The following is an 18,673-nucleotide window of genomic DNA, read 5'->3' as shown; positions in this document are numbered from 1 at the left end:
TTCAACTAGTTGCTGTCCTCTTCAGCCTCAATTTCCTCTTCTACTCTGAGGACACACGTCTATCCCTCTCCCAGCCTTCCTAAGCCTGCATGAACCCAAAAGCCTGTGTGGGGTGGGTATTTGCAGTGGCACCTGGGGTGGTAGAGACTAGAATGCAAAGTGGAAGAGGAAGGGAGGAGGTCTCTAAGGGTTCGGTCTGGAGGCTGAGGTTGAAGAGGCTTGGAAATGCTGACTTTTCTCTGCAAAGTCGCAAACATCATCCTACTTAGAGGTAGAGGTTCCAGAATTCACCTCAGCACTGTTGGCCGATTCTAACCCAACCAAATATTCCCACCACCCACCTACCCGGGGTGCACACACACCTTCCTATCTATTGTCACTGCTGTGTTAGAACCTGTGGTTACTTAGCTACCCCCCCCTTTTTTTTTATTTGCCAGTCCTGGGGTTTGAACTCAGAGCCTGGGCGCTGTCCCTGAGATTCTTTGGCTCAAGGCTAACACTCTATCACTTAAGCCACAGCGCCACTTCCGGCTTTTTTTCTGTGTAGGTGGTACTGAGGAATCGAACTCAGGGCTTCATGCATGCTAGGTGAGCACGCTAACCACTGAGCCACCTTCCCAGCCCTTACGACCCTTTTCTGGAGTCCACCTCTTTCCAGATCTTAGAATCTCCATTCCTTTTGCAGTCAGGAAACTCTGGTTCTTTTACAGACCAGAGGCTGGCACTGTTGAGTGTCCACCCGAGCTCCAATCTTCCTAGAGTTAGAAACAGTCCTTGGGAGACTCCTCCTCCTCCTTTTTCCCTGGCAGGTCTCCCAAGCATCAGTGCTTACCTTTTCCACTTCCCTAGATCCTTAAGTTTGTAACGCTTGACATCGGACCTCCAGCTCATTGGAGGCTTGTGGAAGAATCCTGGGCAGACTTGGGTTTCCTTTGGCATCCACTGGGATTCCCTGGCCTCTAAATCTGTCTTAGGCCTCCACTTCCTACTTTTCTTCACCCCTCTGCTGAGTTTGGACGCACCATGAGCTCAGATCAGGGCAGGGCTGAGAGGCAGGTTCAAAAGGGGATGATCTAGGAAGTTCTGAGCCTGTCTAGTGACACCATCGTCTGCCAAGTTCCTGACTACCTGTGGGGAGGGGCAGATCACAACAGGAAGCTGGAAAGAAAAGCCACTCGGGTCTCAGATTCCACTTTTGTCCGTCTGTCTGTCTGTCTGTCTCTCTTTCTGCAGGAGCTGAGTCCTTTCTCATCTCTCTTCTTGTCTGTCCTTTGCCCAGCTCTTGTTCCCTCTTCTCTCTGCCTTTGCTGCTTCTTTCTGCCTGCCTATCCATCCCCTGAAGACCCAGGTCTCCTTTGTGGGGAGAGAGGCCATGGGCTCGCTGCTCGGGCTCCTGGCCCTGCTGCTGCTCTGGGGTGCTATGGCTGAAGGCCCGACCAAGAAAGTGCTGACCCTGGAAGGGGACCTGGTGCTGGGTGGGCTGTTTCCAGTGCACCAGAAAGGTGGACCGGCTGAGGACTGCGGTCCGGTCAATGAGCATCGGGGCATCCAGCGTCTGGAAGCCATGCTTTTCGCCCTGGATCGCATCAACCGGGACCCCCACCTGCTACCTGGGGTGCGCCTGGGCGCCCACATCCTGGACAGCTGCTCCAAGGACACGCACGCCCTGGAGCAGGCACTGGACTTCGTGCGTGCCTCCCTCAGCCGTGGGGCGGATGGCTCCCGCCACATCTGCCCCGACGGCTCCTACGCCACCCACGGGGACACCCCCACCGCCATCACCGGGGTCATCGGTGGCTCCTACAGTGACGTCTCCATCCAGGTATGTGGAAGTGGCGACCCACACGAGGGTAAGAGAGGGAGGGAAGTTTGAGGTGACCCAGAATTCTTGCTGAGCTGGGGGTTCCTTCCAGGCTGGGATCAGCAGCTTTTGAGGAGTTTTAGAATAGAAGGAAAAGCAAGTTCCCTACTAAGCCAGGCACCAGTGGCTCACGCCTGGCATTCTAGTTTACTCAGGAATCTGAGACATGGGGCTGGGAAGGTGGCTCAGTGGTAGAGCGCTTGCCTCGCATGCATGAGGCCCTGGGTTCGATTCCTCAGCACCACAGAAGCAGCAAAAGCTGGAAGTGGCGCTGTGGCTCTAGTGGTAGAGTGCTGGCCTTGAGCTGAAGAGCTGAGGGACAGCACCCAGGCTCAGAGTTCAGGCCCCAGGACTGGCAGCAAAAAGAAAAAAAAAATGTCATATTTGGGGTCAAGATTGTCATACAATTTTAGAGATTATGTAAGATAAAAATAAAATAAAATAGCCGGGCGCTGGTGGCTCACGCCTGTAATCCTAGCTACTCAGGAGGCTGAGATCTGAGGATCGCGGTTCAAAGCCAGCTCGGGCAGGAGAGACCGTGAGACTCCTATCTCCAATAAACCACCAGAAAACCGGAAGTGGCGCTGTAGCTCAAGTGATAGAGCGCTCGCCTTGAGCTGAAGAGCTGAGGGACAGCGCCCAGGCCCAGAGTTCAAGCCCCACGACCGACAAAAAAATAAAATAAAATAAAATAAAATAAATGGAACTGGGCACCGGTGGCTCACACCTGTAACCCTAACAACTCAGAAGGCTGAGATCTGAGGATCGCTGTTCAAAACCAGCTCAGGCAAGAAAGTCCAGGAGACTCCAAAAAGCTACCAAAAAAAAAAAAAAAAGCCAGGCGCCGTTGGCTCACACCTGTCAGCTACTAAGGCTGAGATCTGAAGATCACGGTTCGAAGCCAGCCCGGGCAAGGAACGTCTGTGAGACTCTGATCTCCAGTGAACCACCAGAAAACTGGAAGTGTCACCGTGGCTCAAGTGGTAGAGCGCTCACCTTGAACTGAAGAGCTCAGGGACAGCGCCCAGGCCTAGAGTTCAAGCTCCATGACTGACCAAAAACAAAAAACAAAAGCAAAACAAAACAAACAAAACCAAAGCCAAAAACTGCTGTTGCTCCGAATAGTAGAATGCTAACCTTGAGCACACACACACACACACACACACACACACACACACACACACTAAACAAACAAATAAATAAAGTCAGAGTTCTCAGTTCAACCTGTCAGATTGTCTCACCCAGGATTGGAGAGGGGGTGGCCACATCTTCACCTGCCCCTGCCTAGTCTAGGCTATCGGAAGATGAGGCCAGAACTGAGATCGGGGAACCATCAAAGGGGCTGTGGCTAGGGCCTCCGCTTCTTTTAGGAAACTGGAAGAAGATCTTGCCATGGGAAGGTCAGGACCCCTTTCTTGGCGGCACTAATTGAGGAGAAATGAAGCAGAAGTAAGAATCCCTCAGGGGCTGGGAAGGTGGCTAAGTGGTTAGAGCGCTTACCTAGCATGCATGAAGCCCTGGGTTCGATTCCTCAGTACCACATACACAGAAAAAGCCGGAAGTGGCGCTGTGGCTCAAGTGGTAGAGTGCTAGCCTTGAGCCAAAGAAGCTCAGGGACAGCGCCCAGGTCTTGAGTTCAAGCCCTAGGACTGACAAAATTTAAAAAAAAAATCCCTTGGCAGGGGGAGGCCTTAATTATCCTGCTGGTACAAACTAGTAGAGATGGCTGGGCAGCAGCATGGGCAAGCATGGCTGTGGCAGCATTTACATCGGTAGCCTGGCTAGCACAGGGATGCGTGTTCAGCCTCTTACTCCTGTCTCAGGTACCTCTGGGGTGCTTTCCAGTACCCCTCCATTCACAGTTCTATTCAGGAAACCAATGCCTTCCTTCCTGTGTTAGAACCCCTCCCTCAACAGCAGGCTGGTTTTTTTTTTTTTTTTTGGGTCCGGTCGTGGGGCCTGAACTCTGGGCCTGGGCGCTGTCGCTCAGCTCTTCAGCTCAAGGCTAGCGCTCTACCACTTGAGCCACAGCGCCACTTCCGGCTTTTTGCTTATGTGGTGCTGAGGAATCGAACCCAGGGCCTCAGGCATGCAAGGCAAGCACTTTAACTACTGAGCCACCTTCCCAGCCCCCGAGCAGGCTGGTTTTGTTTGCATTTTTGTTTTAGTTTTCCTTGTCTGGATCCATGAGAGGCTCAACCCCTACTTCTTAGACTATACCCGTCTATTAATGATTTCTCTTCCTTCCTGTCCTCTCTCCCCACCACCCCCCTTTTCTCCTCTCCACCTTAGAAACAGAAATTCCCTTCTACTGGTGGACAGAGGCAATATAAGACTCTGTGGGGTGTGTGTGTGTGTGTGTTTGTGTGTGTGTGTGAGCTCAGGACCTGGACTCAATCCTTAATCTTCTTTTGCTCAAGGAAACGCTCTATCACTTTGATCCACAGCTCCATTTCCAGGTTTTGGTGTGTGTGTGGGGGGGGGTCGTACATTGGAGATAAGAGTCTCATAGACATTCTTTCCCAGGCTGGCTTTGAACCACGATCCTCAGGCTCTCAGCCTCCTGACTAGCTTGGATGACAGATGCTGAGCCACTGGGCTCCCAGCACCCAAAGACTCTTGAAAGAGAGAACCCTTAGAGCTGTCCTAGGGGGGTCCAGGAGAGGGACCATAATGTGGGCGGCTTCTTCGGCCTCTGGACTCTGATCCTCACTCTCTCTCTCTCTCCCTCTATTCTAGGTGGCCAATCTCCTTCGACTGTTTCAGATCCCACAGATCAGCTACGCCTCCACCAGCGCCAAGCTGAGCGACAAGTCCCGCTATGACTACTTCGCCCGCACGGTGCCCCCAGACTTCTTCCAAGCCAAGGCCATGGCCGAGATCCTCCGCTTCTTCAACTGGACTTACGTGTCCACGGTGGCATCCGAGGGAGACTACGGGGAGACGGGCATCGAGGCCTTCGAATTGGAGGCCCGGGCCCGGAACATCTGCGTGGCCACGTCGGAGAAAGTCGGCCGGGCCATGAACAGAGCCGCCTTTGAGGGTGTCGTGCGGGCTCTGTTGCACAAACCCAGCGCCCGGGTGGCCGTCCTGTTCACCCGATCGGAGGATGCCCGTGAACTCTTGGCTGCCACCCAGCGCCTCAACGCCAGCTTTATCTGGGTGGCCAGCGACGGCTGGGGGGCCCTGGAAAGTGTGGTGGCCAGCAGCGAGAAGGCTGCAGAAGGGGCGATCACCATAGAGCTGGCCTCCTACCCCATCGCTGACTTCGCCTCCTATTTCCAGAGCCTAGATCCCTGGAACAACACGAGAAATCCCTGGTTCCGGGAATTCTGGGAACAGAGATTTCACTGCAGTTTCCGCCAGCGAGATTGCGCCACCCACTCGCTGAGGGCCGTGCCCTTCGAACAAGAGTCCAAGATCATGTTCGTGGTCAACGCCGTGTACGCCATGGCGCATGCATTACACAACATGCACCGGGCTCTCTGTCCCAACGCCACCGGCCTCTGCCAGGCCATGAGGCCCGTCAACGGGCGTCGACTCTATAAGGACTTCATGCTCAATGTCAAGTTTGACGGTAATGGCGCTGGAGGGGGTCATCAGCCCTCTGGCCTTCACAGGTCCTTAGGTGCCATTATGTAACTAAGAAAATAGGATATCTTACATGGACAGATGGGCTGGGAAGGTGGCTTAGGGGGTAGAGCGCTCGCCTAGCATGCATGAAGCCCCGGGTTCGATTCCTCAGTACCACGTACATAGAAAAAGCGAACAGGGGCACTGTGGCTCAAGGGATAGAGCACTAGCTTTGAGCAAAAGCAGCTCAGGGACAGCGCCCAGGCCTTGAGTTCAAGCCCCAGAACTGGCAAAAAAAAAAAAAAAACCCACAAAAAACAAAGGTGGAGCTGTTTACCCCTTACATCAAAGAGGAGGTAGTGTTTGCCAGCAACCTGCACCTGTCTCCCTGCTTTTACTTCAAATCAGTTGTAGATTACCTATACCTAATATAATACAAAAAGCAATATTCTATGGTTCTTATATATGTTATATATTATATATTGTTATTATACTGTATCATTAGTAATAACAAGAAAATAAGTCTGTGCTTATTAGGTATGGCTACAACCATTGCAGGCCTAATCACTCATTCATATCTAGCTCTAGCTCTATCTCTCTCTATATAGATATAGCTCCACATACCTATAGAGAGATTGAAATGTATAAATATAGATAGATCTCTATATTGACATATAGATCTGTCTAGATATAGCTATATATACATAGTCAGACATTTTTATGTATGTATATATATTCATGTATACATATACAGATATTTCTGTATATAGACATCTATAAATACATAGATATACAGATATGTATACAATGAGTATGTATGTAGTACAGTACTGGATTTGAACTCGGGGCCTCATGCTGTAGACAGGTGCTCTACCATCTAAATCATGCACCGGCCCCATTTGGTTTCATTATTTATTTATTTATTTTTTGTCGGTTGTGGGGCTTGAACTCTGGGCCTGGGTGCTGTCCCTCAGCTCTTCAGCTCAAGGCTAGCACTCTACCATTTGAGCCACAGCACCACTTCTGGCTTTTTTTCTGCTTATCTGGTGCTGAGGAATCGAACCCAGGGCCTCATGCATGCAAGGCAAGCGCTCTACCACTGAGCCACCTTCCCAGACCCTGGTTTTCATGACTTTTCAAGTAGGGTCTTGCGTATTTTTTTTTTTTTAGCCTAGAAGGGTTAACCTTAGACCACAATCTCCCTACATGACTGGAATCACAGGCCATCATTTGTGCTCTACCACACTTGGCTTATCAAGTGAGATGAGGTCTCTTACGGTAATCATCCTGAGTAGCTGAGAGTATAGGATTTTTTTAAAGGCTATTTAATTTGGCTCTGTAACTGTGGCACCTGTGATGGATGTAATTCCACTAAGATCTACACTTGAAGTTATACTAGAATTAATGTCAGGATCAGGGTCGACACCTGGCATCTGAGCAGATGTCAGAGCAAATCCATAGTCAGCCTGCTGAGTTTGAGATTGATACAGACATAGGGTCTAGAAACACTTAGGCTTAAGCTGGGAAGGTGGCTCAGCGGTAGAGTGCTTGCCCAGTATGCATGAAGCCCTGGGTTCGATTCCTCAGTACCACATACACAGAAAAAGTTGGAAATGGCGCTGTGGCTGAAGTGGTAGAGCGCTAGCCTTGAGCCAAAGAAGCTCAGGGACAGCGCCCAGGTCCTGAGTTCAAGCCCCAGGACTGGCCAAAAAAAAACAACTCAGGTTTGATGTTGGATTTGGATTCAATAATTAGTGGTGATCTCCTTCGAATAAAAACAGCTGGAGTTGCTGGGTGCTGGTGGCTCACACCTGTCATCCTAGCTACTCAGGAGACTGAGCTCTGAGGATAGTGGTTCAAAGCCAGCCAGGCAGGAAAGTCTACAAGACTCATGTCTCCAATTAGCTATCTGGGAAGGTGGCCTAGTGGTAGAGTGCTTGCCTAGCATGCATGAAGCCCCGGGTTCGATTCCTCAGTACCACCTACACAGAGAAAGGCAGAAGTGGCGCTGTGGCTCAAGTCAAAATGTGTTTGCGTCAGTTGCTCTGGACAGGGGGCTGGGCTGTGGGGGTCTCATGGAAGAGGCAGAATTAAAGTTCCCTCAAGCCAATCCCACCCATCCAACCCCTTTCTTCCTTCCCTCTCTCATTAGCCCCCTTCCGCCCGGCTGACACGCACAACGAAGTCCGCTTTGACCGCTTTGGGGATGGCATTGGCCGCTATAACATCTTCACCTATCTGCGGGCCGGCAGCGGGCGCTACCGTTACCAAAAGGTGGGCTATTGGGCGGAAGGCCTGACTCTTGACACCAGCCTCATCCCGTGGGCCTCCGCCTCATCCGGGCCTCTGCCTGCCTCTCGCTGCAGTGAGCCCTGTCTCCCCAATGAGGTGAAGAGCGTGCAGCCGGGCGAGGTGTGCTGCTGGCTTTGCATCCCTTGCCAACCCTATGAATACCGCATGGACGAGTTCACCTGTGCTGACTGCGGCCTGGGCTATTGGCCCAATGCCACCCTGACTGGCTGTTTCGAGCTGCCCCAGGAATATATCCGCTGGGGGGATGCCTGGGCTGTGGGACCTGTCACCATTGCCTGTCTGGGTGCCCTGGCTACCCTGTTCGTGTTGGGTGTCTTCGTGAGACACAATGCCACCCCTGTGGTAAAAGCATCTGGCCGGGAGCTGTGTTACATCCTGTTAGGAGGCGTCTTCCTGTGCTACTGCATGACCTTCATCTTCATTGCCAAACCGTCTACCGCAGTGTGCACCTTACGCCGTCTTGGTTTAGGTACGGCCTTCTCCGTCTGCTACTCAGCCCTGCTCACAAAGACCAATCGGATTGCTCGTATTTTCGGGGGGGCCCGGGAGGGGACCCAGAGACCCAGGTTCATCAGCCCAGCGTCCCAGGTAGCCATCTGCCTTGGCTTGATCTCGGGCCAGCTGCTCATCGTGACCGCCTGGCTGGTGGTGGAGGCTCCAGGCACTGGGAAGGAGACGGCGCCCGAACGGAGAGAGGTGGTCACGCTGCGGTGTAACCACCGTGATGCCAGCATGCTGGGCTCCCTGGCCTACAACGTGCTGCTCATTGCCCTCTGCACGCTCTACGCCTTTAAGACGCGCAAGTGTCCCGAGAACTTCAACGAGGCCAAATTCATCGGCTTTACCATGTACACCACCTGCATCATCTGGCTGGCGTTCCTGCCCATCTTCTACGTCACCTCCAGTGACTATCGGGTAAGCCGCCTGCTGCAGGGGGAAAGGAGGGAGGGGGAGATGGGGAGGAGAGCCCAGAGCCTGGCCTCAGTTTCCTTTGAAGCTCTAAAGGAGTGAAATGCTGCCAGGCGCCAGGGGCTCACGCCTGTCATCCTGGCTACTCAGGAAGCTGCGATCTGAGGATCGCAGTTCAAAGCCAGCCCAAGGCAGGAAAGTCCGTGAGACTCTGATCTCCAATGAACCACCAGAAAACTGGAAGTGGTGCTGTGGCTCAAGTGGTAGAGCGCTCGCCTTGAGCTGAAGAGCTGAGGGACAGCGCCCAGGCCCAGAGTTCAAGCCCCAGGACTGACAAAAAGAAAAAAGAAAGAAAGAAAAAGCCCAAGGCCATTTAGTCTAGAGTGCAGAACAGAGTCTGAAGAGACAGCCTGAATAATTAAAAGAGCAAAAGGGTTGCGGCACAAACCCTGGCGCAGGGGTGTGTTGGCAAAGCGCTGGGGGTGGCTGGGCTTGGCCGCCCTGCCTGCACCTGCTCGGGCCACCTGCTCGGGTTGAGGAAGGAATCTGCTCCGACTCAGCCTGCATTTGCATGTGATTTGCATTTCCATGTCAATCATAGGCCACTGAGGGCTCACTGGAGACACAGCCATACACAGTATGCAACCACACGTGTACAGACACCCGAGCATGAACACCTACATCTGCATACCTGGAAACACACACGTATACCAGCATACACACACTTCTGTCTACACACGCATCCAAAGCTACACTCACCACCCAAACACTTGCACACCTATCTGGACACACTTCTACATACATGCTTGGATCTAGATGCGTTCCATACCTACACACACATACACACACACTTTTTTTTTCTTTTTTCTGTCGTTCATGGGGCTTGAACTCTGGGCCTGGGCGCTGTCCCTCAGCTCTTCAGCTCAAGGCGAGTGCTCTACCACTTGAGCCACAGCGCCACTTCCGGTTTTCTGGTGGTTTATTGGAGATAAGAGTCTCACAGACTTTCTTGCCCGGGCTGGCATTGGACTATGATCCTCAGATCTCAGCCTCCTGAGTAGCTAGGATGACAAGTGTGAGCTACCAGTGCCCGGCTACACTACACACACACTCTTACACAGGTGAGTGTTCACTCCACAACTGATATCCTAGGAAAATGGTTCACTGGGCCTGATGCTTGGAACTATGTTCAACCTTTCTAGAAATTGCTTGGACTTTGTCAGGACTCAAAGGATGTTTCCTGGCCAGGCACCGGTGGCTCACGCCTGTCATCCTAGCTACTCAGGAGGCTGAGATCTGAGAATCGCCAGCCCGGGCAGGAGAGACCGTGAGACTCCTATCTCCAATAAACTACTCAGAAAACCGGAAGTGGCGCTGTGGCTTAGGTGGTAGAGCGCTCGCCTGGAGCTGAAGAGCTGAGGGACAGCGCCCAGGCCCAGAGTTCAAGCCCCAGGATCTGCACAAACAACAATCACAACAACATCCTAGTGTGGTCAGCGTATTACCATCCCTGACTTGGGCCTGCTCTTCCTCCCCGGCCCCCCACAGGTGCAGACCACAACCATGTGCGTGTCGGTCAGTCTCAGTGGCTCCGTCGTGCTAGGCTGCCTCTTTGCTCCCAAACTCCACATCATCCTCTTCCAGCCACAGAAGAACGTGGTGAGCCACCGGACCCCCACCAGCCGCTTCAGCAGCGCTGCCCCCCGGGGCAGCTCCAGCCATGGCCAAGGTCAGCACCCCACACAACCAACCCCACCCACATCTTCAGGTACGGTGGCCGCTCCCCAGGTTGCTCAGATTGCTTTCTCTGCGGGGAGGGGGGAGGGATGGCGGGAAAGGGGAGGTCCGGTAAAGGGGTACCCATCAGATGATTCTGGGCACAGGGGGAGATATAGGAGGGGAAGGGGGAGGGCCAGATGTCTTCTCCCCAGACCTCTACTTCCCTCTATGGGAAAACCTCCCCTCCCCCGGCCCCCCCTCACCCCCAGAAATCTCTGCCTTTCTTCCCCTAGGCTCTGGCTCCCAGTTTGTCCCAACGGTGTGTAACGGCCGAGAAGTAGTGGATTCTACCACATCATCACTTTGAACACCCCTCTCTCTCTCTCCCTCACCCCACCCCCTCCCCTATTCCTGCCCTGACATGGCTGCTCCCCTAAACCCAGTGTAGACCCATCATCATCCACGGCCAGGAAGAAGTCAGTTGGAATTCTGCAATAATGCCCCACTCCCCTATTTCATACTGACCCATCTCTTTGCAATCCCCCCCACTCTCAACCCCTTTTAGAGTCAGAGGCTTGGGTCCAAACATTGGGGGAGCATCTATCTTCAATGGTCATCAACTACTCTTTGTAAGCAATGTCTCCCTGGCTTCTCAGGCCCAGGGTTGGGGAGACAGGGGAGAAGAAAGCCAGGGTCTCCCCCCAGCCCCCCACAACACACACACACACACACACATGCCCTGGAACAAAGATGATTGAGAACTTGCAGGTCCCAGGTTCTCAATGGCCACAGGTGCTTCCAAGCCCAGCCCCTCCCCCACGGCCCCCTCCCCCTCCCCCCATCAGGCCTTTTTATTTATTTATTTATTTTATAATCGGTGACTCTGGGATGGAGAGAATGGATCTGATCACGCCCATTTCCTCCTCTCTCCCGACACAGTAGTTTGGTCCTGTGGTTTATTTTGTATTCTCTGTAAATAAAGTGTCTTTGTTTAAAAAAAAAAAACAAATAAATAAAAGAACAACCCACTCTTTGTGGTTTGGTCTACAGCCTCACACCTTGCCGAACTTCCCAAACCAAATGTTTTTGGTTCGTCTTTTTTTATTGGTATTATGAAGGTGGTAGACAGAGTTTCAGAATATATTCAGAGTACACTTGGGGGCGGAGGGAGCGGGGATAATGTCGCTACTTCCCTTGCTCACCCACTGGTTATACAGTTTTTTTGGTTTTTGTTTTTGTCAGTCCTGGGGCTTGAACTCTGGGCCTGGGTGCTGTTCCTCAGCTCTTCAGCTCAAGGCGAGCGCTCTACCACTTGAGCCTCAGCGCCACTTCCAGCTTTTTTCTGCTTATGTGGTGCTGAGGAATCGAACCCAGAGCCTCATACATGCAAGGCAAGCGCTCTACCACTGAGCCACCTTCCCAGCCCCTATACAGTTCATTTTCCACATAGTATCTAGTAAGCACTACTGCTGCATTCGTTCACCCTTTGTCCCTCTATTTCTGTGTCCCCATTACCCTCCCAAAGACAGACAAATGAACAAGACAAAAAGGAGGGGCTGGGAAGATGGCTCAGTGGTAGAGCGCTCGCCTTGAGCTGAAGAGCTGAGGGGAAAAAAAGACAAAAAGGAAAGAAAGCTGGGCACTGGTGGCTCACACCTGTCATCCTAGCTACTCAGGAGGCTGAGATCTGAGCATCACAGTTCAAAGCCAGCCCAGGCAGGAAAGTCTGAGACTCTTATCTCCAATAAACCACCAGAAAAAGAAAAGAAAAGAAAAATAAACAGCAAGCACGAAAAAAAAAACCCTCTTGTTTCTATTTCCTGGATCAAACCTAATATTTATTGATTCTGCTCTGGACCTTTTTTTTTTTTTTGTCAGTCGTGGGGCTTGAACTCTGGGCGCTGTCCCTCAGCTCTTCAGCTCAAGGCGAGCGAGTGCTCTACCACTTGAGCCACAGCACCACTTCTGGTTTTCTGGTGGTTCATTGGAGATCAGAGTCTCATAGATTTTCCTGCCCTGGCTGGCTTCGAACTTCGAGTCTTAGATCTCAGCCTCCTGAGTAGCTAGGATGACAGGCAACAGGTGTGAGACTCTGGCGCCCAGCTATGCATTGTGCCTTTTACTAAGGAATGTCATCTACCAGGACCAACGGAATGCTGCCTCCTTGGGTCTGTTTTCCAAATTTGCCATCTGGGGATCACCAGCAGAGGGCACCAATGCCCAGCCACGGCCTTGGGGACTCAGGGTAAACCGTGGCTGCCCTCAAGTGGTCCAGAGGGTAATGAGTACTGAACCAGAAGAATGCGGTAACTTGAGGAGGGCCTGCGATATAGCACGTGTGTGTGTGTGTGTGTGTGTGTGTGTGTGTGTGTGTGTGTGTGTCCCCATCCTGGGACTTGAACTCTGGGCCTGGGCGCTGTCCCTCAGCTCTTCAGCTCAAGGCAAGCGCTCTACCACTTGAGCCACAGCGCCACTTCTGGCTTCTTCTGCTTAGATGGTGCTGAGGAATCGAACCCAGGGCATTGTGCATGCAAGGCAAGCACTCTAACGCTGAGCCAGCTTCTAGCTCTCCTACTTCTAGCGTTTTTGGTCATTAATTTGAGATCTCACAGACTTTCTTGCCCGTACTGGCTTTGAACTTGAATCCTCAGATCTCAGCCTCCTGAGTTAGCTAGGATGACAGGCAGAAGACACCGGCGCCCAGTGACATTTGTTATTTTTGAGTGAGTTCATTTGCATGCACAGGCTGGTGAGGCTGTGGAAATTTGGGTTGACAATTTTAAAAAATGGAAACAAAAAAAAAAAGGAAACGAAAGTAACAAGAATGGCCTCTCCCTCCCTCAACCAACATGTTGGGATGCAGGAATGAAAGCTAAAATGTTCAATGCTTAGTTAACTATGAAGGTCATAACCAATGAATATCTTTTTGTCAGTTGTGGGGCTTGAATTCTGGGCCTGGGCGCTGTCCCTCAGCTCTTCAGCTCAAGGCGAGCGCTCTACCACTTGAGCCTCAGAGCCACCTCTGGTTTTCTAGTAGTTCATTGGAGATAAGAGTCTTAACAGACTTTCCTGCCCGGGCTGGCTTTGAACTGTGATCCTCAGATCTCAGCCAGTCATGGTGCTTGAACTCAGGGCCTGGGCACTATCCCTGAGCTTCTTTTGCTCAAGACTAGGACTCTACCACTTGAGCCACAGCGCCATTTCCGGCTTTTTCTGTTTATGTGGTGCTGAGGAATTGAACCCAGGGCCTCATGCATGCTAGACAAGCACTTTACCGCTGAGCCACCTTCCCAGCCAATCACGCTATATTTTCATCTGCTCATTTCACCCAGAATCCCCTGAGTGAATGTTGACCAGACCAATACTCACTCCCTACTGCCACGCTCTGCCTTTACCTCTGCTCTCTGGCCTCTTCCTCAGATGTAAGGGATCATGGGAAGGAATGGAAGAGAGGAGGAAATCACCCAGGGTCTTAAAGCCCTCTAAAAATGTCCCCACCCCAAGTTCCAGGCAGACAAAAAAAAAAAAGAGGGGAACCTATTGCTCTTGCTCCTATGGTTCAGTATGGAAGTTAACACAAAGAACTGAGAACCTCTGCTGAGATCTGACAATCCAGTTCAAAGCCAGCCTGGGTAAGAAATAAGAAAATCCATGAAACTCTTAGCTCCAATGAATCACCAGGAAACCGGAAGTGGTGCTGTGGCTCAACGTGGTAGAATGGTAGCCTTGAGCTGAAGAGCTCTGGGACCAGGCAGAGAGAGAAAAATGGGAACTTCTGAACCTTTGGAAGAAAGTTCAGTTTTGGGGACCCTCAAAAGATAAAGCTGAGAAATAGGAACCGAGGATGGGGGTGGGAGAAGGTAATGTCGGACCCAAGAAGAACATGGAAACCAATCTTGAAACCCTTAGAATGCTTGCCAAGAGGTTGAGTTGTTTTTCAATTCACATGAATTAGTGGTTTAGTACTGTTATTGAGGCTTGGACTCAGGGCCTCTTGCTCTTGTTTGTCTTTTTTCCACCATACCTCCACTCTGGCCCCTTTCCCTTTTTCTTTTTGCTGGTTAATTAGAGAAAAGTGTTTCACAGACTTTTCTACCCAGACTAGCTTTGAATGTCGATCTTCAAATCTCAGCCTTCTAAATAGTTCAGATTCCAAGCATGAGCCACCAGTTCCTGGCGCCGATTTTTTTTTTTTAAAGAAAAGTTACTTAATTCTTTCTGGGGAAAAAAAAATAGTATATGCTCCCTTTAAACAGTTGGGGCTTTGCAGAGAAGCACCAAAAAGAAAATCAAAGTATTGCCTCAAGTTTCAGGATACAAATTTAACCATCATTAACATTTCTGGTACAGCATGCTAGACATATTTCTATGCATTTTTTTACAGATAGAAAGATAGAAATATACCATATGTCTATTTTTTTAAGTGAAGGTTTAATTTTACTTGAGTCTAATTGAAGAAAATGCATCTGAAGTAAAAACGGAAGTTCTAGAACTTTACATATATATATATCCTCACCAAAAAAAAGAGATATATGTATATATATACTTATTTTTCACCCTCTTGGAAGATCCTTCTAAGTTTAGGAAAAACGGAGGGTAACATTTAAAAGTAAATAGCCTTTAATCTCACGGAATCTGGAGAGAGTTTGCAATCTATTGCTATTTGGGGGGCTGGGAAGGTGGCTCAGTGGTAGAGTGTTTGCCTCGCATGCATGAAGCCCTGGGTTCGATTCCTCAGCACCACATAAACAGAAAAGCTGGAGTGGCGCTGTGGTTCAAGTGGTAGAGCGCTCGCCTTGAGCTGAAGAGCTGAGAGACAGTGCCCAGGTCCAGAGTTCAGGCCCCACAACCGACAAAAATTAATTAAAAATGTTATTTTGGTGTGTGTGTGTGTGTTTGTGTGTGTGTGTGTGTGTGTGTGTGCTGGTTACTGGGGCTTGAATTCAGGTCCTTAGCGTTTTCACTCCAGACAGACACTCTACCACTTGAACCACGGCTCCACTTTCGGCTTTTCGCTGCTTACTGGGAGAAGAGAGTCTCATGGACTTACCTGTCCTGGCTTGCTTAGAACTTAAGTTTCCTCAGATTTCAGCCTCTTAAGTAGCTAGGATTACAGGTGTGACCCACCCGCACTGCATTTTTCCAAAACATTTCATTCAATCTCTCCCCACTCTACCCTCCTGTCCGAAGGACGAAAAACAACACCCTGCAGTATTCCTCCCGAACAGGTTTACTCAGGAGAACACAAATTGGCTTAGACAGGAAAGCCAGCAAGGCAGAGGCCTGCTAGCCCCACTGAGACAGGCCCAGCAGAGGGGAGGAGCCTGTGGCAAGCCCCACCCCCCACCCCCATCTCTGGTTCCCCAGGGAGGGGAACTTCCAGGTGAGGGAGACACAGCTACAGCTCTTGTCCTTCCAATTCTGCTCTGGCCTTCTCCAGGGAGGCTGGCTGGGGCCTCCTCCTCCTCCTCCACCCTTTCCTCCCTACCCATGAGGCAGAGCGTCTATTCTGCTGCTGTTCAGTGGAGGAGCCCTGGGCTCCCTGCCACTTCATTGGCCCTCAGGGCCCTGGGGCCCAGGCTGCGGGTGGAATCCCCACCTTCCCAGCTGGCTTTGGCCACAGCCCAGACTCCCTGGAGTTCTGTCCTGAAAAGAGATGAGCCGCAGAAACATAAAATCAAGTTCTCCCACCGTGAAGGGCCCCCAAAATGAGGCCGACTGAGGGGTTATAACTTGACCGGGGCCCTGGAATCTTTCTTGTTTTATCAATCATGGGGCTTGAACTCTGGGGCCTGGGCGCTGTCCCTGAGCTCTTCAGCTCAAGGCGAGTGCTCTACCACTTGAGCCACAGTGCCACTTCCGGTTTTCTGGTGGTTCACTGGAGAGAAGCATCTCAAAGAACTTTCCTTGCCCAGGCTGGCTTTGAACTGCCATCCTTGGATCTCAGCCTCCTGAGTAGCTAGGATGACAGGTATGAGCCCTCACCGGTGCCTGGCTTGGAATCTCTCTTGACTGATCATTTATGTCTAGCAATGGTGGCTCACACCTGTCATCCTAGCTACCCAGAACGCTGAGATCTGAAGACTGAGGTTCAAAGCCAGCCCAGGAAGCAAAGTCTACCAGACTCTAATTGCTAATCAGCAGCCGAAAAGCTGGAAGTGGAGCTGTGGCTCAAGTGGTAGAGTGCTAGCTTAAGTGGTAGAGTGTTAGCCTTGAGCACAAAAGCTCAGGGACGGTACCCAGATCCTGTGTTCAAGCCTCAGGACCAAAAGAAAAACAAACAAAAAGACTAATTATGACATTAGGAGCAGGGACCTAGAATGGACCCCTGGGTCCAGAAACTAATAGACTATACTAAAGGAGACTTTCTGGGGGAAGACAGAAATGTAAGGGCCTGGAGCTTCCTCCATAAATGGGGCTTGAACTCAGGTCCTGGGCACTGTCCCCGAACTTCTTTTTGCTCAAGGCTAGCACTCTACCACCTGAGCCACAGCACCATGTCTGGCTTTTTCTTTGTCTGCTCTTCAGCTCAAGGTGAGTGCTCTACCACTTGAGCCACAGCGCCACTTCTGGTTTTCTGGTGGTTCATTGGAGATCAGAGTCTCTCAGACTTTCCTTTCCTGGGCTGGCTTTGAACCACGGTCCTCAGATCTCAGCCTCCCGAGTGGCAGGCGTGAGCCTCTGGCGCCTGGCTACTTCTAGCTTTTTCTGTGTATGTGGTACTGAGGAATCAAACCCAGGGCTTTAGGCCTACACTCTCCCCAATGAGCCACCTTCCCTCCGGGGGGCCCCCCCGTAAATGAAATCTCCAATCTGTGATCAGTAGGGTCTTTATTGGGAGAGAGATCCAGTCTCCTCGGCTGCGCCAGCACCCCCTACACCTCCTTTAGGTCATAAGGATTTCAATGTCCAGCTCCAGCCGGCTGGCTTTGACCTCGTAGCGGCCCTGGATGAGGCCCCGGGTCTGGCGGCTGTACCATCTCCAGTGAGACTGGATGACGCAGGCCGCCTGGCGAACTTGGAGGAACCACCTGCGGGCCTGACACATCCGAACCTGAGCCTGCATCTTCACCACCGCCCATTCCTGGCAGGAGTAGAGTCTTAACGCTAGGCGGCGTCTTTGCTCCATCGCCTTGGCCTGCAGGGACCTCCACCAGCATTGGATCACCCAAGCCCTGAGGGCCGCGTGCAACAGTGTCCGGCGTACCACGATACCTCGCCACCATGACTGGATCTTGATGGCTGTCTTCTCTAACTGATGAAGAGTAGGAGGAAGAACATGGAGACGCTCAGCAGGGCTATTCTGGCTATTCTGCCAGTCCTGGGGCTTGAACTCAGGGCCTAGGCACCGTCCTTGAGTTTTTTACTCCAGGCTAGCCGCTGTACCATTTGAGCCACAGCGCCATTTCCAGTTTTCTGAGTGGTTTATTGGAGATCAGAGTCTCATGGATTTTCCTGCCCGGGCCGGCTTTGAACCATGATCCTCAGATCTCAGCCTCCTGAGTAGCTGGGATGACAGGCATGGCCATTGGTACCTACCTCGCTCGATGTTTTTGTTCGAGGTCAGCACTCTACTACTTGAGCCACGGTTCCACTTGTGGCTTTTTAGTAGTTCACTGACAATAAGAGTTTCCCAGCCTTTCCTGCCCCTGATGGGCTTCAAACCATCATCCTCAGATCTCAGCCGCCTGAGGAGCTAGGATCATAGATGTGAGCCACCAGCATTCAGGGGCTCTATTTATTTCCCGCTTCCACTCACCTTTAAATATTGCTCATCATCTGTTGGGTGGGCCTCTCCTGCAATGGTCGTACTCACAATGTTCGTGGTCATGGCCCTGGTCTTTGGAGTCCACTCATTTATCAGGTAGGCCAGCTTAGTCTTCAGCCCCGCCTTCAACTGTTAGCCACACCCCCATCTTTGGACTCCGCCCACTGGCACTCAGGATCCACCTTCACAGGCCCTGTCTGTCTTTTGTAGCCTGTTGCTGTGTCTCCATAAGGATTAACAGCTACTGACCACTAGATTCCCATCAGGCCTCGGGGTGGGCTACAGTTATATCCCTTGATTTCTGTTTATTTCTCAGACCCAAGGGTCATCTGAAACCTTGCTCTTTCTTTTATTTTTGTGGGTCGTGAGGCTTGAACTCTGGGCCTGGGCGCTGTCCCTCAGCTCTTCAGCTCAAGGCAAGCGCTCTACCACTTGAGCCACAGCGCCACTTCCAGCTTTTGCTGCTTGTGTGGTGCTGAGGAATCGAACCCAGGGCCTCTTACATGCGAGGCAAGCGGTGTACCACTGAG

The 18,673-nt window shown here is 51.5% G+C and overlaps 2 protein-coding genes across 2 annotated transcripts; one reads left to right on the top strand and one right to left on the bottom strand.

Annotated features, from left to right (window-relative positions):
- Window positions 1-1,368: 1,368 nt before the first annotated feature.
- Window positions 1,369-10,749, top strand: Grm2 (glutamate receptor, metabotropic 2). Its single transcript, XM_013028106.1, has 5 exons — window positions 1,369-1,822; window positions 4,601-5,438; window positions 7,587-8,662; window positions 10,205-10,385; window positions 10,669-10,749. Exons 1-5 carry the CDS (start codon window positions 1,373-1,375, stop codon window positions 10,740-10,742), a joined length of 2,619 nt encoding a protein of 872 aa, XP_012883560.1. The 5' UTR covers window positions 1,369-1,372; the 3' UTR covers window positions 10,743-10,749.
- A 6,512-nt stretch (window positions 10,750-17,261) lies between these two features.
- Window positions 17,262-18,206, bottom strand: Iqcf6 (IQ motif containing F6). The gene is made up of 2 exons (XM_013028123.1): window positions 18,135-18,206; window positions 17,262-17,630 (listed from the first exon to the last, which is right to left on the bottom strand). Exons 1-2 carry the CDS (start codon window positions 18,204-18,206, stop codon window positions 17,262-17,264), a joined length of 441 nt encoding a protein of 146 aa, XP_012883577.1.
- Between the last annotated feature and the right edge of the window lie 467 nt (window positions 18,207-18,673).

The sequence above is a fragment of the Dipodomys ordii genome, unplaced genomic scaffold (assembly GCF_000151885.1).
Source record: "Dipodomys ordii isolate 6190 unplaced genomic scaffold, Dord_2.0 Scaffold107, whole genome shotgun sequence".
In the NCBI taxonomy this organism is placed as follows: Eukaryota; Metazoa; Chordata; class Mammalia; order Rodentia; family Heteromyidae; genus Dipodomys; species Dipodomys ordii.
Note: the sequence above shows the minus strand (reverse complement) of the source record. Positions and strands in the feature narration are given on the sequence as shown.

Excerpts from the sequence above, each read along its gene's own strand:
- Grm2 (XM_013028106.1), top strand. The coding sequence starts at position 1,373 with ATGGGCTCGCTGCTCGGGCTCCTGGCCCTGCTGCTGCTCTGGGGTGCT. Across the intron at positions 5,439-7,586 it reads GCTCAATGTCAAGTTTGACG|CCCCCTTCCGCCCGGCTGAC; the intron begins GTAATGGCGCTG and ends CTCTCTCATTAG. Across the intron at positions 10,386-10,668 it reads CAGCTCCAGCCATGGCCAAG|GCTCTGGCTCCCAGTTTGTC; the intron begins GTCAGCACCCCA and ends TTCTTCCCCTAG.
- Iqcf6 (XM_013028123.1), bottom strand. The coding sequence starts at position 18,206 with ATGACCACGAACATTGTGAGTACGACCATTGCAGGAGAGGCCCACCCA. Across the intron at positions 17,631-18,134 it reads ATGATGAGCAATATTTAAAG|TTAGAGAAGACAGCCATCAA; the intron begins GTGAGTGGAAGC and ends ACTCTTCATCAG.